The sequence below is a fragment of the Neolamprologus multifasciatus genome, chromosome 11 (assembly GCF_963576455.1).
Source record: "Neolamprologus multifasciatus chromosome 11, fNeoMul1.2, whole genome shotgun sequence".
Classification (NCBI taxonomy): Eukaryota; Metazoa; Chordata; class Actinopteri; order Cichliformes; family Cichlidae; genus Neolamprologus; species Neolamprologus multifasciatus.
Window position 1 is genome coordinate 11,872,863 of NC_140449.1, and position 27,568 is coordinate 11,900,430.

The window sequence follows — 27,568 nt, forward strand, 5'->3', positions numbered from 1 at the left end:
TGTTTTCCTTACGTTTAAACATATTTTGTTAAAGCTTTTACCTTGAAAAACCATAGCCGGAAGTTAGAAGTTAGCTTCTGTTGTGGCTCCGTTTTAGCGGGTGATTTGTGTGCGTTTGTATAGCATCCACAGTTTCTATAGTTTATTTACGTTTCACTTGTTATTTTTATACTAAAAGCATTTTTGAAACAGTACTTGACGTTCATGTAGGTGTCGGTCATTTTGCCGGCAGAACTAGATACCTGTTAGCAAGCTAGGCTAACGTTAACGTTAAAAGCACGTTAAATTTAGCTCTGGTTTGTAGTCCCAAAGTAATAAAGGTAGCTTTCACAATGTCTCTGAGCGCTGTTCATGGAACTCTGTCGAGTCTGAAATCCTGTCAGGCTGATATCGGGACAGGTATGGACATTGTGACAGACGTGGCTATGGACCTGGCGGAAGCTCAGGGTAAATATTAAAGGTTTTCTCATCGTACTGCTCACCACCTCCATCTGTAATCTCTACATTAATTATTCGCTTACCAGATATATTTTCACGTCTATAATTAATGTTTTATGTGCTTTAGATTTGTTTTTAAGATTTATAACTAATTTTGGAGCGTACATTTACAGTACTATGCAAAAGCTACCCATCACTTCTTTATAAATTGGCTAAAAAGGAGCCAGACTTTCCTATAATGTTTTCAAAATAGTCTTGTGCAGCAGTTCTTTGGGCTCTCTGAAAATGTTGCAAGGATTTTCCTTGGACATTGACTGCTTTTTTATTGACCATTTTTTAGGAATGTTTTTCATTCTTTTCTAAGCCATTGAATACTGGCCTATGAATCACTTTAATATTAAAAAAAGAAGGCACCTACCTCAAGGAACCCAGTGTCATGTCGACATATATTAAATAACTTAGCAAAGACCTGATTTTAAGTTGTATAATTAGGCACTTTGTGTTTTTGTGACAGGCTGCTAGTAACAATTTTTTTTTAGTTGAATCTATGAAGAATGCCAAAGATAACACAATTGGACAGACATTACATAGGATTTTTGCACAAACAAGGTGATTCCCAAAGATCTGATAGTTGTTTGTGTGTGTGTGTGTGTGTGTGTTATGGTGTGACTGCTTAAGTGATTACTTCTTTGGTGTGCACTTTTGTTAAAGATGACGAGATGAACCCGGGCATCAAACAGATGGAGGCCATGATTCTGGAGTGTGCCAAGCTGGACAGGGAGATTAACTACTTTGTTGATGTGGTGCAACAAGTTACAGCTGAGGTGAGAGCAGCCTGAAGGTTTCCTTGCATTAGGTGACTGAGATAATGGATATTACAACAGTGTGCTTAAACCCTGTTCATTGTAGGGAAAGTTTTGATGCACCATTTGACTGTTCTGCTGCATAGTGTAGATCCATCAGGTGATGCCTAGTTGACTCAAGAGGAACATGTTGAAATGCTAACAAGAATAAAAAAAAAACCCCCAGCAAAATGCAACACTTGTGCGGGTAATAAGGCAAGAAGTGGAATGCTGAAATATTATTGTCTTTAAATAATCAGTGCATTGTTAATGCTGCTTTTTCTGCGTGAAGTCAGAGCTGCACATTAGAGCTCTTAAATGTCACACAGTTATAAACATTATGACTCATAATGAAGTCAACATAAAAGTCAGTTTAGCAACATTTTTTCAGCACTTGAATATTTTCAGTGATAATGGGGAATAGAGCAGAAAGTGTCCCATGGGATCACAACACACGCAGATTATTCAGCTGCATCTGATTCTGTCATTACTAACATACAGCTCAGCAGGTTAGATCACATCGTCAGGAATGGCTGAACATAATCTTGTGCAGAGTGTAGCATACGTCACCATGGTGACGTAGCCGATGACGTGGAAAACTCTTAACACTATGTTCAGAAGATGACGCAAACCTCAGGCATTTGTGAAGCATTTCTGAATTAAATACAAAATGTAGATTATTGCAAATTATATAACACATTTCAATCATTGTAGGTAACCACGCAACAGCCGGAGGCCATGTTCAGCCTGTCTGCCAAAGTGAAGGAGCAGTTCACAGAGAGAATAGCCCAACTCTCTGACGCTGACCTGCACACTCACCAGAAAGTAATGGCTTTCAAGGAAAGTGTCAAAAACTCTTTCAAACAAGGTAAGGCCTGTGGAGAGAAGGAGGAGATTTACTTGAATTAGACTCGCCGCAGTGCATTCAGGACTTCTAATGGACTTTGATAATAGCAGTGCTATCTGAGGACTTCTTGCTGAGCAGAGAGATCTTGGGATGTGCCTTTCTTTTTTAGGATAATTAGCTTTATTTTAAAACACGCAGCTTCCTTTGTTTACTGTTGAATGATTGTTTCGCTGTCACCCTGTGGCTGTTATTTTCTGCTTTTTAACTCTTACTAATTACAGCTATGCCGGCCTCATATAGTGCCATGCTTTTGTGAGTCTCTGTAGACATTATAGGCTACATTATGCTAAGTATGTTATTTTCACGAGCTGACTTAAAATGAAAATGTCTGAAAAAAGAGCCAAATGTGATAACCCACTTTGAAGCATGAACTTTGCGAGCCGAGGTGATCGTTGCAGTGTGTTCTGTGAGGGCTTAGCCCATTAGTATTCACTGAATTAGTATTACTTCATGTTCCTGTTAAGGGAAACAATTTGAGGATTCAGTTCTGCTTGCTTAAAGGCTGAAATATAAATATGTTGAATAGCATAATCCTATGGAGGAGTTTACAAAGGCCACATATAGAGAGCAGTTTTTAATACTTTGGGCTCAAGTTAGCCTTTGAGTTCTTCAGTAGTTGTAGATGTGCCAGGACAACAATTGTAGATATGAAATTTATGCGCAGACTAAAAAAAAAAAGATGAGTTTGTTTTATGTTTGTTTGGGAGTGTTGTGTATCAAGTTTTGTGTGTGCATGTGTGTGCAGTAAATGTTGGTGGATGGTGGTATGGCCATCAAGTTGAATCATTTTTACTCTGAGTGGACAAATGGAAGCAAACCGCATGTGCATTGTGGTTGTTTTTAGCTAACCAGGAGTCAGCAGAGAGCATGGAGGAGCTCGATGAGGACATCGCTGTGACACAGAGTCAAGTCAACTTTACCTGCCCGCTCACACAGGTACTGATTAGATTTGTAGATTACAGGTAGATTAATCCAGTGTGTTTTCATGCCTCTGTCTTTGCCTCAGAGGTGTTATGTTTTCATTGTGCCCATCTATGTGTCGGGGTATTCCTTCAGTTTAGGCACAGACATTAATTTGGACTAAAGGTTGAGCTCATTAGAGTTTGCATGGTCACAATCCAAAAAATTTGGGGGCTAATTATGACAGAATTTCACATCAGTCCCAAGATTATTACAATATTGGTGTTTTTCATTTGGCTCAGGCTAAAACATGTTAGGTGGGTGCCAAAATGTGTCTACGCAGAAAAAAAACAAAACCAAAATCTTGACTGTAAGATGATGTTTCTGCAAAATGCATCATTCTGATCTTGCTTGCTTGTTCAAACTGCTTTTTCAACAAAACACAGGTAACTTGAAACTTATTCTTTTGTGCCTCTGTTCAAGGTGGAAATGGTGAACCCGGTAAAGAACAAGAAGTGTAACCACCACTATGATGAAGCAGCAATCCTAAACCTGATCAAAACAAGAGACAGCCAGAAGAAGAAATGCCGGTAAGACACTGCATCTCTGAGGACCGTTAGAAAGTGGAGTCAGGTTTTCTAGCAGTAAATAACACTGCAGGCTGGTGTGGGACCAGCAGGCTGCCTTAATTTACATTGCCTTTATTATGCTGCTTTGATGTTGGAGTCAAATTAAATGTGGCTGATCCTGCAGGAACACTGATAAAATCCCAGCAGCAGTGTTGCTGAAAAATAAACTTGCTTATTGTCTTGGGTCCTGACTGTGGTCACTGCACTCAATTACTGCAGCAGTATGTTTTCCTTGTTGAGATTAGGTTTATGAAGAAATGGTGTTGTACCTGCAGTAAATGGCATTTCATCACACATCCCTTTCCCAATGCTTTAGCAGCCTCGAAGTTCCCACCGTTCAAGTCATCCAGTTTATCACAGCATGTGTAACGTCAGGGGACTCCTCAGTGTAGAATGCAGACATTATAATAAGAACACAAAAGATGGAAGTCTGGCTGCTGATAGGCAATCAGAATCAAACTGCGAGCACTGGCACAGGAAATAATAAAGCAAGTTTAAGCAGATGTGTAACAACTTAAGTTACCCAGCGATGAACGGGGCAAAGCTAATATGAAACTGATGCACAAAAAGCTTTTTTTGAGCTGTTCTGCAACTGTTTGTGTGTGTTTAAATGTCTGAAGCAAGTTAAGGTTCTCTGTGTGTCTCTGCTCCGTAGCTGTCCCGTGGTGGGCTGTGGAAATACAGATGTAAAAGATTCTGACCTCATTCCTGACCAGATGCTGAGGAGAAGGATCCAGAGCTACAAGAGGCAGAAAAAACGGACTTAATAATGAACATTTCTATGGAAATAATCAATAGTTAAAGAAATACATTTTCCTGTAACAATTTTGTACACTGAGAATCTAGAATGTTTATATATGACATTCTTTTTAAACTCAGATTTGTACCTTGTAATTTTTGCTGCTCCGTTGAATCTGGATGACATGTTATAGTATTTCATCTGGAGTGTAAATAAATAGTAAGATAATTACATGTTTAGTATTTTCAGTCTGTGGTGGCTAGTTCAAGAGTCTATCTGATGCAGTAAATCTACTGAACCACGTGAGGGCAGTGTTTGCTTAAAGTCAGTGCAGAAAGGTGCTTCAGGGTTTTGAGAATCTCCTAATTTCTCAGCTTCACCTACATCTAGGGTTACTGGCCAACATGGCAACTGTAGATCCAAGAAAGGATGATCTTTTACTTAAAATAAAATCCTTCAAAAAATGGGCTCAGTGAATGAGCCATAAACAAACAGTTCTTTTACATCTGTGGGAATGCACTTATGTGATTAAGCCTGCTCTCGCTCCTTGTGAAGGGTCTTTGTTTCAAAAGAAGAAACAAACAAAGGCTGCGTTGAGATGAAACTAGGTGAAGCTAATCTTTTAATAGCCTTGCATCAGGAATAAAAAAATATATATCTGTAATTGCCCTCTCTCTACAGTGAGTGTGTCAAACAGCACTAAGATCATTTCACCAGTGAAGCTATTAAATGGCATTAAATGACTGGCTATTGTTGACTCATTCATTTCTCCACTCTACTTCATTTTGAATTGCCATTCTGCAAATCTAATCTTGTTTACTACACAACACGCGAAGTCACTGGTAATCCCCCCCCTCCCCCCCCCCAAACACACACACACACACACACAGAACACTTACTTTGAGCAAAGTGCACAGATGAACACACTTCAGCGTTCACCACATCACAGGAAAGAACCATCGAGCCGTTTCCTGTGTGAGGATGTAGAAGCGTAAATATCCTCGGGAATCACAATAACCGTATGGACACACAGTGCTGAGAAAAACGAACAATTTCTCACAGATGCTTTCTTATTTCTGGTTCTTGTTTGATCTGGAATTCACATTCATCTCTGGCCTCAAAAAGCTCCAGGAAGTAGGTGTAATGGATGGCTGAAACACTGTAAGCCTGGATATAAGGCCTGTCCAAGCAGGATTTTTACCTTTTGGCAGGAAGTGAACATATTATCACTTCTTGGCGCACGAGTCTTGGCCCGAGCAGCGCTTGAGCTGATTGGAAAGACGGGCCAGAGAACAACGGACCTCCAATGAGACTCGCATTTTAAAATTCTCCTCTGACACAAGTTTCTTGTTTTCCTTGCCAAGTCCAGGAGTGGCCTGGTTCTGTTGACACACAGGCTTGGCAAGACAACAACATTCTCTAAGGTTACCCACATGACCCACCCACCACCTTCTCTAAAGTGAAACAATTTCTGTACAGCATTAGGCTGCTGAAGACTACTGGGAGCAGAAGAAAAACCTAAACAATTGTGTGGCTCCCGTGTTTATGTAAATCCTCCCTGAATGGTGCTCCTTTATTAGGATTCCTGTGCTGTTACTTGGAAACTTGATCTCAATGAAGTGCATTTCACTTTTTCCACATCCAAGCCTCGCTGAGCTCAAAAAAAGATTGGCAAGTGAGATGTCAAAGTCCAGTGTTTTGTTTTTGTCCTCTGAGTAAACACACAACACCCCCCCCCCCCCCCATCCAATTCTATAAAATTCATTTGGATGTGACTGCATAATGTTAGCTTTTGCTTTTCTACAATGACACAACCTGAATTTAAATAGAAACCTGTTAATAAAATATGAATGCGTCACCTTGATTTTGCAGCATGTCTGAGTTAAACAAGTCAAAGTTGTCTGTAGGGATGAAAAACTGTCAGTTCCCATGAAGTTCCCACTAAATGGGAATTTTTGATGACACTTTTGTGTTATTTCCTGTTTTGTTGTTTGTTGTGATTTAAAACTCCATTACAAAAAATCTAGCGCCATAACTTTTTCTTACCCTCAAATATAATAATATATAATTCCATTTTAAGGACCTGCTAGTGGACATACACTAAAGACTTATTGCGTAATCCCCTCTCGTCTTTCATATTGTGAACATAGTTATGGCCTTTATTATCGACATTTATCAAATTTCAGAGCTTTTGGGATCCCGGCGTCAGTTTAAAATATTAACGTCTCCATTTCTAATGTTCTTCTGATTTTGACTGAAGACTGAACACGCAATGAGGCATAAAAGGCGTACTGTCGCTTTAAATGACAACACCTCCCAGCAGTCGCTGGATCCTGGGCGAGTTTCGCTGCAAAGAAGAAGAAAAAAAAGAAAAGAAACAGCCCACAGTGGTTCATGCTTCAGTCTATACAGCAGAGCAAAGCACAGCGCAACAGCTTACCATACAGGAAGGAGAGCAGGTGCCAGCGCACTCTAAACTACTCCTTATTTTACTGATGAGACAACAGGAGCGAGTGAGACAGCAGCTGCTGACTGAAGCTGACCTGCAGGTGAGTGTCTGCTGCCCCGCGAGCTTACATTCAAAAATAAAGAAGAAAATCAGTAAGTGTAGAGTAGCTACAACTGAGACAGGCTGACGCAACAGGAGCAATGTAGGTGATAGGATACAACACCGAGGTGACAGGAAAAGTAAAAACTGCAGCAATAAGAATAGTTGTGTTGGGATTGTTACGTGGAAACTGTGAGCCAACAGGTGAGTCACACCTGTTAGGACTAAGCGTCACAGTTTGACTTGAAGAAATGCCTTTAATATCTAAATTCAACCCCTTTTTAAACACATCCGTCTTGTGTGTTTCCACATAGATCGACGCAGTTGGTGTTCAATTGGAGAAAATCTGCTGGACATGGATTATTGGTGCCCTTCTTCGCCGCTTTGGATTTAGTTAGTCCCTGCAACCTTTGTTTTTTACGTGTAGTTCCCGGGGACGCCAAGAACAGGTGGATCCTGTTTCTGTGTCAGGCTCAAACCGGCTACCACTGACCGTTCACCTTTATGGGGAATCAGGTGGAGAAACTAACGCATCTAAATTACGCGGAGGTGCCAACGTCGGACCCAAATGGGTTCGACCCGGAAGACGACGGACCGCGGATTGGCGTGTCTTATATTTTTTCCAACGACGACGACGACGACCAGGACGACAATTTTGATCACTTTCCAGCGGACAAACACCAGGTAAACCACGAAGAGAAGCCCTTTGACCCCCGGGACGAGCTGGAGTGCGCGATCTATTATCGAGAAGAGTGCGTCTTCGAAAGAAAAACCGGAGCCGCGACTCACTCCGCGGAAAGTCTTCTGAACAAGTGCAGACCGGGAGACCTGCTGGAGTTCGTGGCCACTGGACAGTATCCACACTGGGCTGTTTACGTCGGGGACTTTCAGGTGGTTCATTTGCACCGGGCTGAAATCAAGAACAACTTTCTCACCGATGTGAGCCAGGGCAAACAAGGCCGGATAGTGAACAGCCTCTACAGGTACCGCGCGCTCCCGCCAGAGGTGATTGTGCGCAACGCGCTGGACCACGTTGGGTCAAGAGACAGGGAGCTGTACTGGAGAAATTCTGAGTGTTTTGCTGCCTGGTGTCGCTTTGGCAAACGGGAATTTAAAATCGGAGGGGAGATCAGGATTGGGAAGCAGCCGTACAGGTTAAAACTGCTGTTTTCTGAGAAGAAAAGTCACGTCCTGGAATTTCAAAGCCTGGAAGACGTGATCATGGAAAAGAGGAGGAACGATCAGATTGGTAAAGGTGCCGTGATGCAAGAGCTGGCTAACCATTTGAATACAACACATGAACTCAAGGAGGAGAATTTTGTTAACTGACACTGGATGCTCTGGTCATCTGGAGAGGATTTGAGGTTCCACGGTGATGTTCCATGCTCCATTTAAGCGCTTAACCCATGAGGTCACGTAAACGTGTCCACTGTGCCAACAAATGTGCATATTCAGAGGGAGTTTATGGTGCGTCATGAAAATATTTTTCACCCAAAGGAATTTGTGACTTCCAACTAAAATGCTTTAACAATGATCAGCGGGGTTAAAGCGACATTTCCATACCTTAATTTGCATTGAAAACAAATAAAAATGAACACACCCCAGTGGCAGATATCCCTCCCTCCTTTTATAAGAAAATGAGATTTCAGTCTCTACCCCAGGTTAAGCAACCTGTTATGGCGGATACAATTTGCATTGGAGCTTCACCTGCAGTCTAATCGGTCGGGAATGAAGTTAGAATTTAACTGCCCTTAATTATTTTTCTAATCCAGCAATGCTTTGCAGAGAGGAGCAAAAAACTGTCCCTTTAGTCCTGACTGACAAGAGTGCTCAAGCTGCTTGCTCCTGTACAACTCAGGTGTTGGAGACCAACCCACAGAGTGGAAGAGAGAGACGGTTACTCAACGTTATGGTGTTTCAAGCTGGTGGATTGCCTTCTGTTGCTTTATATCCAATCATTGCACAGCTTTACCTTCTCTTGGACTACTTTGTGGACACTGTTGACAGCTATGGGCACTTTTATTAATTCACCTGTTACAACAGTTTATTTTTTGAAGCAGAAAGATGTTTGTATGAAGGATTATGGAAATAAATATATATATTTGAAGAGTAAAGGGTTTTCTTTTTAGCAAATGGTTGGCCTTTAAATGTTTTCTGAGAGCGTTGGTACAGTGCTAATCGATAGTTTCAAACCACCAGCCTCAAGAGAGGCCGCTCTATATCCTGCATCCTGAACACCGGCCTTGTTTTTTGCACTGTGTTTGGCAATCAGAGAGCAGCTACACCCCAAAAAATTCAATCCCAGGTCGCAGTTGGAAGAGCCACAGTCATACCTGTTCATCTGCTGCTTTTTGGTTTGTGGTTGCGTGCAGGAAAGTGCAGACTACCCACACAGTTAAAGCTGCCAGTTTTGATCTAAATATTTTCCTTCGAGCAGCAGCTCCCTGAAACTACTTAAACATCTGCTTTGTTAGGCTGTGTCAAGATGAGTTCCAACTGCGCTGGACATTTTTGCTTTGTTTACACCTCTGCTTACTGAAGATAAGACTTTTTTTTTTTTTTCTTGAAATTTACCCAAAGGCTAAAAATGTTTCACATCCATATTTTTCTCTCCTTCCCTCTCCTTGAGCTACATCTTTTATTAAACTTGGGGTAAAGGTGCAGTTAAATAAGGGTACAGTTTTATTTCTATTGGGAAACAGTATTACAACAATGACTGAAACACTTTGCAGTGTGTTCACATACAGAGGCTGCAACGGAAATTACAACAGGCTGTGAGGTTGTTTGAAATGCCAGACATCTTGTTTTTTCCCTCCCCCCTGTCTGTGCTTCAGAGGAAACCAGTGATCACGGGTAGTCAGTAGATGAGTTACTTTTTCCTCTGGTGATATTTGCGTGATGATACTGCTGTAGTCATTTTCGTGCAGGTAAAGGTCCCACTGGACTCAAAGCTGGATAATCATCAGCACCCGTACTGAATGGGAAAGCTGCCGAACACATTAGCATTTCCTCAATTCTCTGTGGTCTGCCACGGTGATGAAATACGAATCGTGTGTGTTTATGTGGTGCATATTTATGATAATCAGTCATATTTTTTCTTTTAGCACCTACAAACACACACAGTATTAAAGCAGCCGCCAGTGGAGTTGTGTAATTGGGATTATTAACTCACATTTTTCATCATATGTGACAAAGCTAAAATTGAATTACACGTACTTCATATATTACGTTCAGTTTGATTTACTGGTCTCTACGTAAACTGTATCATGCGCTATTAAAGTAGTGTATGTAATGAAAACTACACAGCTAAGAAAAAGCTAGTTGTGAGTTGAGTTGTGTACTCTGCAGCTGGTGCAAATTTGATGCTGCTTTGTGGGGTTTTCTTGCAAAATGCAATCGATTTGAAAATGTCTGAAAAGTTTTACTAGCTCTTGGTCTTCTTCAGTGTCTTGGTTAATACGCTGCAATGCTACATCACGCATTACTTTACTGTCAGCTGCTAATATGCAAAATAATGTCAAACTGACTGCATGATGCAAGCAAAACAGTCACCTTTTGTAGTGTTACTGGTCCAGAAGTTCACACAGTGCTTATAATTAAGCTCATCTTCAGTTTAATGAGAACCAAATTGAGTCGAGTGTCCTAGTAAAACTGAAAACTGATCAAATTCAAAAGACTCTGGAAAAGAGCCATCAGTGTGATATGCAGCCACACTAGACGAGGTGTGATCACTTTCAAAGATTTCTTTCACTTTGTTTTATAAATATCTTTTTTTTTTTTTTTTTTTTTTTTTTTTTTTTAAATCTGTAAAATCAGGGCAAGATTTTTGATTTGACACGTTGACTCATTCATGTTGCATTTTGGCCGATGAGTCCGTCGTGTTTCCTTTGCAGGGTTGGAGGAAAGCCCACATCCTTCTGGCAAACCTGGCAAGGTTGCAGAAGCTGGGGACAAGCCAGAGCTCCAATCAAACCCACCCTGTGTTTACAAAATGTTGTTATCTTAAAAAAAAAAAACTTCTTCCCACACGCAAATATGTCTGAGCTTTAAAAGAGAGTGCTTATGAGGAGATCAGATCATATCTGACAAGCCTACAGGAAGTGAGAGTGTATTTTAGATGCGGCCTCGAGCAACGGCAAGATTGTTATCCATGTGGGACAAACACTGTGTAGTGTAAATATGGATTCTTTGAGGACATTTGACAATTTCAGGTTATGTTCTGAACTACTTAGAGTTTGAATCTTACCTTAGGGGGTTTTATTAGATTGCCAGCGACTCTTACATGGAAAGGCTTGCCAGAAGTTAGGATTCTTCTTAACCATTAAAGAATGGGATTGAGAATGGCTTCTGGGGTAAAGACTGTGCTTCTAAGATATGATAGTGAAACAGATTATTAAGATTACTCCAGTTTTTGATTAGCAGTGCCATACTGGGCATCTCATTTCAATAATGACAAGCACAAGAGCCATTTTAACGGCTTACTGTAAGAGTACGAATGTATTTCCTTGCCTGTAAAATCCTCTATCTGCCATAGACAGGAACAGAGTGCTGTGGGGTTTTGTTTGTCAGGCCACTCTCTCTGCCCACTCACCTGAATCATGTTTATGAGAGGCATTTCCATGTGAATTAGAGAGTATAATGAAACTCCAAAAGCCCTTGTAACTCTAAAATTAACTACACTGCATTCATTACCAATCATCGATCCACAGAGCTGCAACTTACGCAGCTTTGTTTTCCCCCTTTCCTGCGATGAAATTTACTTAGACTTAGCACTACCCACTTGTGCTGGGTTAATTATTCATATGGGACACCCACCAGTTTGACATGGACTGCGCCGTGTTTACCGTCGGGCTCAGACTGGCGCTGCGCTGTAATTCTTTCTCGTCCCGATGTGGGAATTGTTTTTTCAGCCACACAATGGCCATTCCCTCCCACTTCCATGGTGTTTTCTTTTTCTTTAAAAAAAAAATAAAAATCAAAGAAGCAATCTGGTAGCCCAGTTTTACTGTGTTTTTGCTTTGACTGCTTCTTTCCAACTGCAGAACAATTGAATGCAGGTTGACGCAGACGATCTGGCAACTGACGTCCTGCTTCCTTCCTTTTGTGGTTTCTTTCGCTTTCTCATGATAGACATGGTTTTGTAGGGATGAGCAGCAGAATATGAAGGTACCCCCCTCCCCCCCAGCAGTAAAAGCCAAAGTTGGGGAACTGCTGTGCTAAAAAAAGATAAATTGATCAGTTCCAAGAAGTTATGGTGATTCACAGGAAATAACATGGAAACAACACAAATCAGCAAGTAAGAGCAGCAAAGTCAGACTTGCAATCACATGTAAAGATATCTTTGTGAGACACAACAATGTCTTTGATTTGATCTGACTAGAGGTAGATTACAAATTCTTGGACAGCAGGAGATGATGAGAAGCTCCCGAGAATGGAATCAAGACCCTATTCTCGTTCGAGGCGCCGTGTCCGCTCAGCTGGGGCTGTCTGGTTTACATAAGCAGAGGCGGACAACAGGAAAGGGCTCGAGGAAACCTTCAATAAAACTGACCTCATTCTGTGGTTGGTGATGAGGGGATGAATAAAAGCCGGGGATAGAGGCCTCGAGTTATGACCTGAGAGTAAAGGAACAGAAATCTCGCTGGTTATTAAACTCTCATACTTGAACTTGAGATGTGACTGAGAGTTGTTGCCTTCAAGCGCTCTGGCCTGTTTGTCACTTCAATTATTCATGGCAGGCTGATTCAATAGCTATCAACATTCATCTTATTCTGAGTCATCACAAGATTTCCCACCCTGCATCTTTAGGTTCACCGACTTTATACCGAGCGGATAAGCAGATGTTAAAGGTCATTTTTCAAAAATCTTGGTGTTACATAAATTGAGATACTGCTCATTTTTTCTCTTCAGACATGAACCTCAAATATTTACAAAGGAGCTGCACGTTTTGGAAAAGCGTCTTTTTTGTGAGGGGTGTTTCTTCACCTGGCAGTAAGAGGCATAATCCCTCATGAGTCTCTTTTTCATCAATGAACAATGCAGGCTTGTGGGGGACCAAATAAACACTTAGCAGAGTTTCTCCTGTTCTGTGATTTTAAGGGACCTGATTCTCCTTTCTTGCCTGCATCGTCCTTATTAACTTATCTTCTGCTAGCATATATATTTGCATAGTTTTAGTTGAATTATGCCTCTCACTCACACATCTCCACATCTGATTTTTTGTGCAAACTGTGCCTCATTCTGCTCTATAGATTGCCAACTTTAGAGGTGTTTCAGAAAGAAGAAGCAGGAGAGCAAATATTGGTAAAATCAGAATAGAGTCACAATCATTATCAGCTGCAGGTTGGAGAAAAAAGTTAACATTTAAGGAGATCGTATACCTATTCAGTTTCTTGCCAAATATTCTGTCTATACCTTGAATTGAATTGGAAACCCGAAGCCTGGTTTAGTTTATATTAGCTGTAATTGAGAAACTGCCTGCATGGCTCTTTTCAACACTAATAAAATTCACTTACAATGGTTACTAAAGCTCACTAACATGTTACGTTTCATTTGTTTAACTACTACAAATAACAACTAAATACAGGAGTGCAAAAATCACAATTACTGGTTTTACAGGGAGTAATGTGCAGGACTATTTCTTGGTTGGGTGCAATGACTTCCTGAAGTTTCTGCTGAATGCAAACCATTGATGACAAGACAATCTATGCTGAATATGAAGTTTTAGCCAGCGGGGAATTAGCTCAGCACAAATACTGCAAGCAGGTGTTCAGTCACCTTGAGACAAAGCTAGTTTGTTCCCTATGTGTTCATTTTTCATCCTTAGAAATTCCAGTCATGGTAAAAAGAAAACACACCCGCTGTCAGTTCTGAGGTTTTATTTGTCAGGACATAATAATGTCCAGTCTTTTCCAGGCCTTAAAATGATTTAAATACAACCTCACACGAACTGCAAAACAAGATATATTAAACAGTGTTATTATTTATTTAGGGAAAAACTAAGCCAAAATGCAGAAGCAATGTGTGAAACGCTAAGTACAGCCTTAGTGCTTATATAGGAATTAAGAGGGTAAGTAGAATAGAGGTCGTACTAATCAAATTAACTTCATTTGTTGATCCTCAGCAAGTGTGAGCGCCTCTATAGAAGCAGAGGATTGGCAGTTTGCTGATCAGGAGCATTCACGTGTGTGTTAAGGAGGAAGCATATGATATTAGGGAAGTAATTGTGGCTATCCAACATGGCAGCACAGCTTAGGTTTGCAAAGTTGCATCTAAACAAACCACGAGACTTCTGGAACAGAGTCCTTTGAACAGATAAGACAAAAGTGGAAATGCTTGACCATAATGCACAGCACCATGTTTGGCAAAAGTCAGACACAGCATATCCTCAATACTGCATACAAACTAGGGATGATGATTTTACAGCCAGGAGACCTGATGGTCACTGAGCCGACCATAAACTGTTTTGTACACAAAAATGTTAGAGAGTGAAATGTGAGGCTTACATTAGGTTATACAGCAGCAAATCTACAACAGAAAAAGAAAAGATTCAAAATGAGAATACTTTATGAATCCCTAAGAAAATGATTTGGTTACAGTTGCTCCAAGACAATAAGAGCACTAACAGACTGAACTAAATTAAATAATACAATATATTACAAAGTTACAAAATATAAGAAATAGCTCTAATTTATGCAAATAGCTTCATTATAAATATCCAGAATATTACAGACATTAAAATGATATAATTGACATTTTACTCTAAACTGTAAACTGTGAAACTTTGTTATTTTTACTGGTGAGGATGTGGAAAAGGGTGTAACTACTGCAGTGTGTACTGTGCGTTATATGGAGGATTTTTAATGGGAGATATCCACAGGCAAGGATGATTTCCTGTGTCGTGGTGCAGTTGGGTAATCTCAGTCGCTCACTGAACGTGCTCCTGTGACTGGCCAGCACATCATGGAGTGGGTGGGTGGTATTGTCCAGCATTTTCCTAATCTTGGACAACATCCGCCTTTGCGACACCACCTTAAGGGAGTCCAGCTCCATCTCTACAACATTACTGGCCTTGCGGATCAGTTTATTGAATCTGTTGGCATCTGCAATCCTCAACCTGCTGCCCCAGCATGCAATAGCACAGAGGGTGGCACTGGCCACAACAGACTCATAGAAAATCCTGAGCATTGTCCGACAGACGTTTAAAGACCTCAGCAGCCTCAGAAAATAGAGACGACTCTGGCCCTTCCTGTAGAGTGCAGTGGTGTTTTTACCCCAGTCCAGTTTATTATCTATGTGTACTCCTGTATTCAAGGTGCTGCAATGGCCCAGTCAAAGTTAAGACCTCAACCTGATTGAAATGCTGTGGTGGGACCTTAAGAGAGCTGTGCATAAATCAAACCCTGCAAACCTCAGTGAACTGAAGCAGCATTGTAAAGAAGAGTGGGGATTTTAGAAAGACATGATGGTGTGTACCTGCTTTAATGGGTGAGAAAACATTGTGACTCAAAACTTGTTCATTAAGTTTGTGTCCTATAATCCAAATGAACTTAATATTATTTAAAATCTTCATTCCAACGTGTTTATTTTAGAATGTTCATCAGAGACTAGAACTCAACATGCTGAGATAACAATGAAGTCACGGACAGAGAGACAGAAGTGCAAAAAGAACAGAAACTTCTTACTAGGAAAATCAAGTAAACAGAAATGAAAGACTCGATAATATCAGAAAGAATTCGACTCACTATTAGAATAGCAAAGAAATCAAAGCATGAATCCAAAATCCAAATCCAAAAAAAAGAAAAGACAAAAAAAATCAAAACTTCAAACATTTGGAAAAACAATAAAACCTCAACAGAAACCCAAACTCAGATACATTTACAAAGAATCCAAAGCAACAAAACTTTAGGACCACGACAGCATGACTTGCAGGCATGATGGCGACGTTCAGGCTGTGACAGCAGATGCTGAAGGGGAAGAGGGTCTGCACATTGTTAGAAAAGGTTATACGCCAAGCGACATTTACTGTGTGTGTGTAATTTAAGCAAACGTAACCTTTGCTTTCTGCACATGCACCGTGCATGCGTGTGTGAATAGTTAATAAACTTGTTGATATTTAACCCGCCCTCCGGGTTGACGCTCGTCCATATTAAACTAATTAAATCATTTCTATTTACACAACAGAGCCTGATTTGCATTTCCACTCTCAGGTTGCCGTGACAAAACCTCGCCGTGTCTGCCCACCGATGGAGGGAGCTACGATTTCCTCTTCTCTCTCCAGCTGATAAGCATCCCATCATCCTTTGTGGGTGTCTACTATGAAAGCAGATGTGCTCAGTGGCAACCTGGACATCCTGCTGGCTTAATCAAAGATATGGAAATGGAAGTATTAGTGTCAGAGTGTGAAAGACTGCGAGAGCATCCCTACGTGCGTGTGCTTCTGCATACCTGTGAATTCATTGCACGTGTGTGTGTGCGCGTGGCAGTGAGCTGGTGGGTGGCGGAGAAGCAGAGGTCTGGCCCTGCAGGCTAGATCTTGGCTGCTGATAACGAGGCGCTGTTGGAGCTAATAGAAGGCAAAGCCAATTTAGACGCACTCAGCGGCCCTCTCATATCACCGCATTGACCAGATTGAGGGAGAACTCAAAGATGAGTTGTTTGTGCATCAGTATTTCACTGCTTGGGACTGCAGTCTAGACATAAGTTGTTGAAAAAAGAAACACAAGAGGCAACAGGTCTGGAACTAAATCATTTTATGCTTTTGGAGGGGGTTGTGTTGTGCTGTTGCCCTGTCTGCTGAGCAAATAAAATCCACAGATCTCCTCTGTTGATATATTTATAGATTCTACACACATTTATTGGCACAAAACTGAACTAAGTCTGTGTTCTGTGCGTTGTTTTAACCGGATCAGTGCAGAGCTGCACTTTGCTTCTTGTAAATTTGTCACAGTAACACATCTTAGCAGGATAATTGCAGTATCCCAGAGATGGATCGGCCTCCCATGTGTACTGCAGTTTTATTGCCTTATAATTATAATACTAATTACAAAGATGTATTACAACCCCCCATGTGAACAGATATATGTGTGTGTACACACACACACACACACACACACACACACACACACACACACACACACACACACACACACACATCAATCAGAAATACTGTAGCCGATGATTAAAATCTCAATGTGAAAATGGGAGGCAGTAATGACTACACCACTGCCTTCCCAAGCCTGAGTGTTTGCGCTGAAGCAACGCTAATGCCTCCCTTTAAAGGTCTGACTTTGAGATTTATTGTCAACAAAACTCCTGATTCCAGTTTTAACAAATTGTGTCAACAACAAAGAAGCAATTAAGCTGCATTCGAATTTCCACAGCTTGTTATTACGAATCAAAACTTTAAAAAAAAGAGATCACCTACGCTACCATCATTGCGATTGCACGACAATTTATTTTATTGCTATGTTGCAATGTTTTCACCTATGAGAGTTTCTTCTTGTAAATGAAGTTGTGCCTCGGTCCTTTTCTCCTGCGCATCTGTCACTGCAAACGCTAGTTCGGTGGCGACAACAGCGGAAAGGGACAGTAATTGTAACAAGGCTCTTATGTGTAGCATCAATCAGAGTACAAGAAGTGCAGTAAATTGATACAACTTCACACTCGGAGCGTTAGGTTCTCTGTTCCAGGGGCATATTACAACTGATTATACACTGTATGTTCATTCAGAGCCAAGACAAAGCGGGGGCACACCCACACAACCTTCCTGGATCTCAGAGGATCTCTTAGGACAATGGTAGAAGGCTGTACACAAGGACGAGGTTTGTCGCCTCACGCACAGGCAGGCAGGCGAGAGCGGATTACGGTTTGAGCCCAGTGGGAGGCAGGAATTTATTTCAAAAACAAGTCGAATGTGAATCATCTGAGCATACAGAGCTGGCTGAAGCGTCATCGATGCTGTCAGGAAGGAAACAAGCTATTGCTTTTTCATCCTCAAATGTGAACAAATTGATGACCTCAGACTGACACACACACACACACACTGAGGCAGGCAAAGACATTTACAACATGGACTTGCATTTTCTCTCCAAAGACACTTATCCTGTGTCCACAAATGGAGGTAAACCTAACAGAGAGATTTAGGACTCTGTGGATGAAAATGCGCTCTCTTTAAACTCTGACTGAAGTTCATCAAAGTGCATTCTGCCCCTTCAGCGAATCCAGTTGTGCCTTGATCCTTGGTAGAGACCCACTGATAAGTAGTTAACTCTTTCATGATAAAGACTCCATTAGTGCTGCACACGGAGCTCCGAGGAGGAGGTGGTGGTGGGGACGATAACTCCATGTTCCTAAACAACAGGCTGACTTATCTCCCACTGCCTTCCTGTCCAAGATATCCTGTTTTTCCTCAGAGGCAATGTCATTATCATGGAAAAGGCCCAGCACGTGGACATTTTTAAGTTCACAGATTGCGCTGATATTCTAGCAATTTTCCTCTTCTGCATGGCATTTTCCAAGATCATATTAGCTTAATGGGTTTGTCTCATGTTCGGCGTTGTTGTGAGCTGCTAGTACAAAGGTTATCTGGGTGTCAAATCCCTGCAGCGGTTGTGCAGACACGCTCGTGGAGCTGTACCTATCTGAAGGCAAGGTCTGTTTATACGAGAAAAGTGATTCAGTGATTTCCTTTTTATAAAACAACATGCAGCTTCGTGGCTCCTCAAATCACCCCATACCCAGCACCTGAATGCAGAATTCGATACCTACAGTTCACCCACATGCGCACAATGATGAATACGATCTCGTTTTCTTCCACCGTGTCCGCACAGAGGCGTGCAAATATTCAAATCTATGTTTGGCATTTTCAGATGAATTATTCAGGCCTAACATCAGAGGCTTGCATGAATTGAACATACAATACCCTGTCAGAGGCTGGCCATCTCTGACTGGTGCGCTCTGTGTTCGGTTGAATGATGAACACGAGCAGTTTGGCCTCTCCGGCCATCCTCTCATTGACTTTTAATGCAAGCGTGTGGAACGTCTGATCATTAAAAATCTGAGCGGCAATGTGGAGGCTGAATAAAATCAAAAAGACAACACCCCCAAGCGCCTCTGTCTTTCTTTCTCTTAGTCTCTCTCACTGTCCATTCATTAATGATATCTATAGCCCTTTAAGCCCTTCATGAGTGTTGGTGGAGTGTCTGGAAGCTCTCTAATCCCCACGTTGCTCTTTATTCTGCCCATGATGCTCATCCCCTCTGTGTCAGATCCCGAAGCCCCCGCTAATCCCCTGGTGGCATTGCGCACGGGGCCCCAGCTGTCAGATCCCATGCTGCGCTGCTTCTTGCCCGGCTAATTTGTGGCCCTGCTTGGGATGCTATTGATGTCACCCAGGCCCGTCTAGTCCAATAACTTTTTTTCCCTCACTCCTGTGCTCTTTCCCACTACCCCGTTTCTTTCTTGCTCTCCCACTTTGCCCACCCCTCTCTTGCTCTCTCTTTCTCTCCCCTGGCTGATGATGAAACTCCCAGCTGGCTCCAAGCTCAGGCTTTTGTTCCCTCTGTTGTATTAAGAGTCAATGTCCTTTCCTCCGTGCCTGTACATTACAAATCTGCCAGAGCCCTTCCTCCCCTTCCACCAAACAGCTGAACGGACGTGCACTGGAGGTGGCTGAGATAAATACAGCACAGAGGGCAATTGGAACTAAGCAGCTGAGAGAACACAGACTAAGCATTTAAATGATGGCACATTAAGAATCCGAGGAATTCTGAATGTGGCCTAAATTCTAAGAAGTTCAATTAAGAGCGCTTAACAATGCATCAGTATTCCGGGTTGCTGTCTTTTTTTTTTAATGAGAGGAAGGAGGTGGGAAGAAGCACACAGGAAAGGGAAGGGTGGAGGGTGAGGGTGTGTGTAATGATTAGAGCTGTTTTCTTTCATTATAAGCTCCTCTGCAGCTCAGTGGAGCTCAGTGGGCTGCACAGAGACTTTGGACAGCTCGGTGTCGCCCACCCAGGCTGCCACCCGCCTGGCACGAAACAGTGTAGACACAAAAACACCAGCACAGGTGTAGACTTCAGAGCTTTTACTGAGCATAGAGAGAACCACGATTGCAATATGTTGAAATGTTGTTGCTTCCTGAATACAAAGTTTATGATTTTTGAAAAACAAAACAAAACCCAAAGCAATCAATGCTGAAAATGGGAACTCTACAATCTAAAAAAAAATTCCATGCAAATAAAATGCATTTTACATAATTTTTTATTTTGTATAGTCTTACAAAAACAGACACAAGCTGTAGTTGTACTTTGTGTACTTTTCTGTAACAAGTAGGATGTAGTTTCTTTTGTGTATACTTTCTTAGCTGAGGTTTTAAAAAAACTAATCAAGGACGTTGCTCCATTATTTGCCAAGGATCTGCATCTTTTTTTATTTTTTTATTTTTTTATATGGGATGGACGTACAAGATGAGTGCTTACTCAAAATATTTGCTCCCTTTTTTAAATAAAAATGTATATAAAATCATGAAAAACTATGGAGAAATTACAATTAATGAGTACACATTATCCATTATCCATCTTTCCATTTCTTCCACTTTTCCACTTTCCACCAATGCAGCCAAATTAGAGTCAACACTGAGCCACTGACACACTGGATGGCCAGGAAGCGTTTGCAATGTCTTCTTCTTCTCCGGAGCTGATAATTGGCGTCTGTCTTGTGTCAGTGACCTAAAAGACAGATTTAATGCTGGATCTGGGTCACTGACCTGAATATCAGGAGTCCTGGTAAGTTGCAGTGTCAGGAGGGCAAGCAGGTGAGTGTGGTGGGTGTTTTCTTCCTGGAGCATAGCGTGAATCTGTTTGTGACCAGTATCCAAAAGGTGAGTTCTGTTGCGTGGTGGTGCTGTGTGCCTCTGTTGAGTCAACAGAGCTAGAAGATATAGAAAACAAGGTAAGTAATATAAGGACATTGATCTTGAGCAAAAAGAGTGAGCCTGTTACTCACAGGCTCACTCTTGAGCCTGTGAGTAACAGGCTCAAGAGTGAGCCTGTTACTCACAGGCTCACTCTTGAGCCTGTTACTCACAGGTGAGTAACATAGGTTACCAACATAGGTGAGTTGACGGACCAGCAGCGAAGGGACGGTGATGCTGGTCATAAATACCCCTCTGCTGATTGCCACAGATAATTTCCAGGTGAGCTGCCCTGGTGAGAGAATGGCAGCTTTGCCCAGAGGTGGACACTGGAGAAAAGGCACATCCAGACCATGACAGAAAGCAGTCTATGAATAATTAAAACTGTCAACAGGTAAGTTTGGTTTGGCTTGTAAAGCTATTTAAATGGTTAAAAGTAGTCAGTTTGCCTCTAGGCTTTGTTCACAAGTTATACAACAGTTATTCTTTAACACAACCAATACGACCAGCCTTTCTGGTAGGTTTAGCAGTGTTCTGCTTATTCAGTCTAGCCCTAGGTTTTAAAGGAGTCTTATAGGGTAGGTAGGTACTTTCATTTCCTTAGCAAGAAAAAGGTTGGAGCATAGCTGTGAATTGTACAGAGTTGGAAAAGAATAAGAAACTAAGGAAACATAGCCAGGAGTGAGAGATGAATAGTGTCCACTGTCGAATGAGGGGCAGAGGAAAGAATAGTCCAGCAGAAAGACAGGCAGATTAGAGAGGCTGAAAAGACGACTAAAGAGGGAGAAGAAGACCAAATAAATGATGGCAGTGAAAAATTGCCCCCAGAGCCCCCAGCTAAGACACCAGGAGACAGGAAGTAGGAAGTAGCTGATCTCATTCCTGACTTCTCTTTGAGAGGCCTCATCGATGTGACACGCATTACCATCGCGGCTCTCGTCTCGGGCCTCATCGTCACTTCCCGTCACTGTTGCCTCTCTGCAGCCGGCGATGATCACAGCCTCTCCTTAACACGCGGAGCCAACGCACCACGCCGCTCTCCCTCCCTGTCATCTCCTTCTCCGGACCCAATGTCACGAAGATAAATAAGAACTAAGAAGTCAGTGAGAATTTTCCAACAGTCACTCTCTCCAAGCGGATTTTTCTGCACTGTTTCTTCTCTGCGCTGTGAAGCTGGAGGATTATCTCGGGGGCTGTCGGGCTATTCGAGGTCAGGACGAGTATTTAAAGGTCTGCTACACAGTGATGGAACAGCGCGGAAGAAAAAGTATTCACAGAGTGACACAAATTAAATCTGTGTGAGTCGAGTTTGCAAAGAGTGCGAACCCCCGATACAGGTGTCAGCTCCCATTCTGCTGAGGAGGCCGAAGTCGCCATGGAAGCTGAACTCATCAGGTTCATTTCAAAGTAACATCAGGCGCATTTACAACCCTGGAATGGTTAAACTAAATTACACGTCTACAGAGAAGATGCCCTATAGGGTTTCTTTAATGTGTGTGTTCTGTGGGTTGTACAGGCAAACCATTTAAAAACTCCAAATGTTAACTCTCTCTTCTTGTAATTCTTCCACGCACAAAACATTTAATGGTGCTCATCTGCCAACCCAGCTCCGCAGAACAGCAAATCAACAAATTATACCTCCCCTTCATATTAAACTGCAGGACTATAATTCAGTCCTTGTACGTGTGACAGACTTTTTTGTTTCCTTTTCTGCCACTTTCCTTTTTTTGCCTTTTTTTGGGGAGAGAAATGTACTCTAACCACCCACGAGTGAAAAATGGAACATACTCGGTGTTCATAATTTCTACCAAGCACCGTGCATCTGTTTTTGTTTGAGAACCAAAAAGCAGACATCCTCACGGTCGCAGCCGGAGAGGATTCAGACAGACAAACGGATGCTTGAAACAGACACAGACTATGAGGAGAGGCTGCCTCAGAGATTTGATGAGAGAAAATGACGGGGAGAAAAATTGACACAGGAAAGTGGAAACCCAGTAGGAAACAAACACTTTCATTTTCTATTGTAGCGGGAGAAGGCTGGCACCATTGCCAAAGTGACCAAATTGACTACACTGTCATTTTCTTTCAAATCAGACCTATATTTAAAAAGAGGCAGGCATGTGTCATTACAATACCTCTTTATGTCTGCACTTGTGATTACAGGACCGTCAGAGATGTGGCCTTGGATATACTCAGGCTTCACGAGTGTTAGTGTAAGTGACTGCCTCATTTACCAAATTCATATACTTTCATTTAACAAGATCCACACCCAGAGAGGCTAGAGTATTGCTGGCTAATGTGAAATATAGCTTTCTGGCAGAAAAATCATACAGGCAAAGAAATCTTTCTGAATATCAAGCATCTATTTGTTAGTTTTTGTCACAAAAACACTTCAGAATATCTGCTTTGTGCTTTTGTTCCACTTGCTATTGACTCTTGAATAAAGGTATCATGTGCACCGGAGTTCACGCAAAGTTTGCAGGAGAGATTATGGAAGAGCTTGAAAGCTTTAGCGCACAAGGTTATGAGCTAATACCTCAACAACAGGGAGCCAGATGAGCGTTGTTGATGCCATGTAGGAAAAGGACAATGTGCAGTATTTTTGATTCCAGCAGCACATGATTGTGCTGTCACAGCGTGGGCAAAGTACTGGATGTGCACATGTACACACTCGCAACTTTTCACATTCCAACATGGTGACATCTTCCTCCATGCTAAGATGTTGATCCCTAGATCACTTTGTCTGCCTTCTAAACAGCTAATGTGTGACCTGTAAGGTTGTGAATTTAGGTTGCATCAGCCTATTAAAAAAAAACAAAACAATAATATATGTCTTTAAAAAAATATTTGAACAAAAATAATTCATGCACTCAGCTTGTAACGACTTTACCAAAATCTGTTTTTCTGTTAAAGAACTAGCAGATCTGGAACTGCTTTCATTTATTTATGTGAGACTGAGATTTTTCACACGCGAGTACTAATAACACACACAGGCGTTGCACCACTCCGGAGGGAAAAAAAAAAACAACCCCGGGGGCAGGTTTACTGCCGGGATTTCTATGCTAGTCTTCAATAGGGTGCAAAGGGGGATTTGCATTGCCCTCTCCAGGTACTTTCATCCTGACCTGGCATCACTGAGCACGTGCTGGGACTGTGGCCAGTGCAGTTGCCTGGACAACTGATCGCTGGATTACAGGTTGTGAGAAAGAAAAGAGAGATAGTGAAGACTCTGAGGGCAAGAGTCGGTAAGTGTCTGGATCAGTGGTTTTCAGTCTTGATCTTCCGGTTTCTTTTTTTTCCATTTTGGGCTTCAGATGCAGGATTGTTTTAGACTTGGGAAACAGTTTTATTGGCTGGATCGAATTCATTTATTTGTTCAGTAATAGAAGCTTTCCTCCATTGGCTTTGAATTTTAAATCCTTCTCCTCACTTACAAAACGACCAACCTCTAGAAGATCTAAAAGTGTTTTGTAGTACTGTATTATCTGAAAGTAGCACCGCTCTCTCAGAGTGCAGACTCTGAGAGCTCTGAGAGTTTCTAAGAGTACGATTCTTACTCTTCTGTCAAACCAGCTCCCAGGATTGGTTTCAGGGGGCAGACACTCTATTCTGCGTTTTAGCTCTGTCTTCAATCTTTTGGATAAAACTTCAGTCTGCATCAGGGAACCCTGCGCTATTCTTTAGTTATGATGCTGTATGACTGGGGTGCTGGGAGACCTCTTGTAATGATTGTTGTCTCTCCCTGTACTGTTCTGTAGGTACCTCTAGCTCATGACCTGCATGTTCCCGATCACTGGATACTTCCACCATCAACAGTCTCAGAGTTCATGTTAAACTGTATGTTCTCTGTTTCCTCTCCATGCCAGTCCTTCCTCTCCTCTTTTCTCTCTTTCCAACTGGCTGTGGCAGATGGCCGGCCTTGCTGAGGCTGCTCCTGCTGAAGGTTTTTCTCTGATAAAGGGCATGTTTTTTCATCCCTATTCTTTCCAAGTGCTTTCTCAAAAGGACTGGCTGGAATTCTCTATTACTGTGTTTATCATACAACATAATGTGTATAAAGATGACAGTTTGCATGCATTAGATGGAAATGGGATGTCATTTTTGCTTCATCCAGTCTTAAAAATCAATTACTAAACATTTGATCATATGATAAAGAAAATCTTAAGGTGTTTTGGGGTGAACACATGTTGCAGTAGGCCTGCTTATCCTATTCTGAAGTTCTAATCTCACATAGAGTTTCATTTTTGCCTTCCTTACGTCAGTGCTCCAGATGAGGATACACAGTGTCTCTGCACTATCAGGGAGCAGCTAGACTGTCCTTGAGCCTCTGATAGAAGCCAAACACCCAGACAGTCAGGTCACCATACACACCTAAAAGGTCCAATTTCAGGGGTACCACAATAGTGAGATAAAGGAGTAAACTCCAAAAAGTCCATTACAGTTTAATCTATACTGCACGGCATGTAAAACATGTTCCATTAATTTAGCTTTTTATAGATATAGTGATAGTTTGGGCTATTTTTACTATCAAGATTCTTTTTCACAAAGTTTTATGAAAAATAGACTCGCCTACGCCAGACCTGTGTCCTTGAATCAAAAATTGGATAAAGTTTAATGATAACTGGTCACAACCCAGGTTCTGTTTTATTTTTTCTTAGCTGCTTTTTGGCTGCAGGTGTACCAAAATGAAATCACAGTTTGGAGTTTGGCTGGATTCCAGGACGTGGCCACCCAAGTGAATATAAACCTGTTTGGGATTCAGTGAAAGTTGATGTATGAGCAAAGAAGAAGTGCTAAAATAAACCTTGACCGTAAAAGTGTGCTGGTCTGGCTTCACCCTGCAAAACTTTCTCTCGAATTAAATAAAAAGCCTCTTCTCATCTCTGTTTCCATTTAGACCACACTATTGAACTACAGGATGTGGCTAACTGAAATCTAATGCCTTCGGGGGGTAAAAAGTTTCTACCGCTGCTGCATATTAAAGCCTAACTATTTTCTGTGACTGTGCCATGTCCTCATTCAATATCAGGGGCTCTGCAGACATACAAATGGCTAAAGGCTGGTAGCGGTGTAGTGGCAGCTTGAGCTGCTATCTGATTGACTGATTGTTTTTAATAATGCCCCCATGCAAACATGTGTTCATATTTAACTAAGGACATGTTGACTAGACCACTACTGCTTTGTTTTTTGATGATCTTTGTTATCTAAATGACATCTCAAGATAACATGATTGGGTCAGTTATGCTCACCTGGGGAACCCTAGCGTACCAGAAAATGCATTAAATCTTCTTCCCAGCACTATCTATCTCATTATGCTTCAGTATCCATGAAAACACACTATTTGAGGTGTATTTTACATAACTTAGCATAGAAAACAGAGAACCTCATATAGCTGAGCAGCACTGTATAATTGAAAATTGTTCCTACTATCTCAGTTGAGGCAAAAATCCACTTCTGGTGACCCATCTGGATACAGCTGGACCAACTATTTTCTAGCTAGTCCGCAACTAGAAGTAAACATATTTATCTGTTCTGAATGACCAGACTCGAAGGTGAAGCAAAAAGCCCCAAATACATATACATATATGTTTGTTATGCACTACATTGCCAAAAAATATTGTCTCATCTGCTTTTCCATGCACATAAACTTGAGTGACATCCCATTCCTAATCCATAGGGTTTAATATGATGTCTGCCCACCCTTTGCAGCTACAAAAGCTTAAATTCTTGTTACAGGGTTTCCGCGAGATCTAGGAGTGTGTTTATGGGAATTTTTGACCATTCTTCCAGAAACACATTTGTGAGGTCAGACACTGATTTTGGATGAGAAGGCCTGGCTCACAGTCTCTGCTCTAAGTCATCCCAAAGTTGTTCGCTTGGGTTGTGCAGGCCAGTCAAGTTCTTCCACACCAAACTTTCTCATCCATGTCTTTATGCACCCCACATTGTGCAGGTGTGCAGGAAGGGGCCATCCCCTAGCTGTTTTCCAAAATGACTTGGTATGTTCAAGCATTAAGACTTCCTTTCAGTGTAACTAAAGGGCCAACCCAAAATCCTGAAAAAAGCCCAATACCATAATCCCCCCGTACCAAACTTTCCACTTGGCACAATGTATTCAGACTCGTACTGTTCTCCTGGCAACCACCAAACTCACACTGGTCCATCGGATTGCCAGATGGAGAAGCATGATTTGTCGTGCCAGATAACACATCTCCCCTAAGCTAGAGTTCAGTGGTGGCGATGCTTTACACCACTCCATCTGCACTTTACCCTGTGCTTGGTGATGTAAGGCTTGGATGCAGCTGCTCAGCCATGGAAAGCCATTCTATGAAGCTTTCTACACACTGTTCTTGAGCTAATCTGAAGGCCACATGAAGTTTGGAGGTCTGTAGTGACTGACTCTGAAGAAAATTGCTGACCTCTGTTATTTTACATGACTTACCTTTCATGGCTAAGTTGCTATCATTCCCAATCACTTCCACTTCGTTATCCAAAGTGGAATACTTAGTGAGGAAATTTCACGAATGGACTTGCACAGGTGGCATCCTGTCATTGCACCACACTAGAATTCACTGATGTTTGTAGAAGCTGTCTGCATGCCTGGGTGCTTGATTTGATACATTTGTGGCCATGTGAAGTGATTGGAACAC

At 41.8% G+C, this 27,568-nt stretch overlaps 2 protein-coding genes across 6 annotated transcripts; both read left to right on the forward strand.

The window, feature by feature from the left end:
• Positions 1 to 48: 48 nt before the first annotated feature.
• nsmce2 (NSE2 SUMO ligase component of SMC5/6 complex) lies at positions 49 to 5,198 on the forward strand. Its single transcript, XM_085177225.1, has 6 exons — positions 49 to 447; positions 1,150 to 1,262; positions 1,995 to 2,148; positions 3,032 to 3,123; positions 3,571 to 3,677; positions 4,372 to 5,198. The coding sequence occupies exons 1-6, from the start codon at positions 333 to 335 to the stop codon at positions 4,481 to 4,483; spliced, it is 693 nt and encodes a 230-aa protein (XP_085033351.1). The 5' UTR covers positions 49 to 332; the 3' UTR covers positions 4,484 to 5,198.
• A 1,556-nt stretch (positions 5,199 to 6,754) lies between these two features.
• lratd2b (LRAT domain containing 2b) lies at positions 6,755 to 26,502 on the forward strand. Of its 5 annotated transcripts, none has more exons than XM_085177221.1 (4): positions 6,755 to 7,004; positions 7,318 to 20,956; positions 21,190 to 21,312; positions 21,903 to 26,502. In XM_085177221.1, exon 2 carries the CDS (start codon positions 7,508 to 7,510, stop codon positions 8,330 to 8,332), a length of 825 nt encoding a protein of 274 aa, XP_085033347.1. In that variant the 5' UTR covers positions 6,755 to 7,004; positions 7,318 to 7,507; the 3' UTR covers positions 8,333 to 20,956; positions 21,190 to 21,312; positions 21,903 to 26,502. The 5 variants fall into 5 exon arrangements, with proteins under 5 accessions (XP_085033347.1, XP_085033348.1, XP_085033346.1 ...); XM_085177222.1 differs by having other exon boundaries at positions 23,082 to 26,502; XM_085177220.1 differs by having other exon boundaries at positions 21,190 to 26,502.
• The last annotated feature ends 1,066 nt before the right edge of the window (positions 26,503 to 27,568 follow it).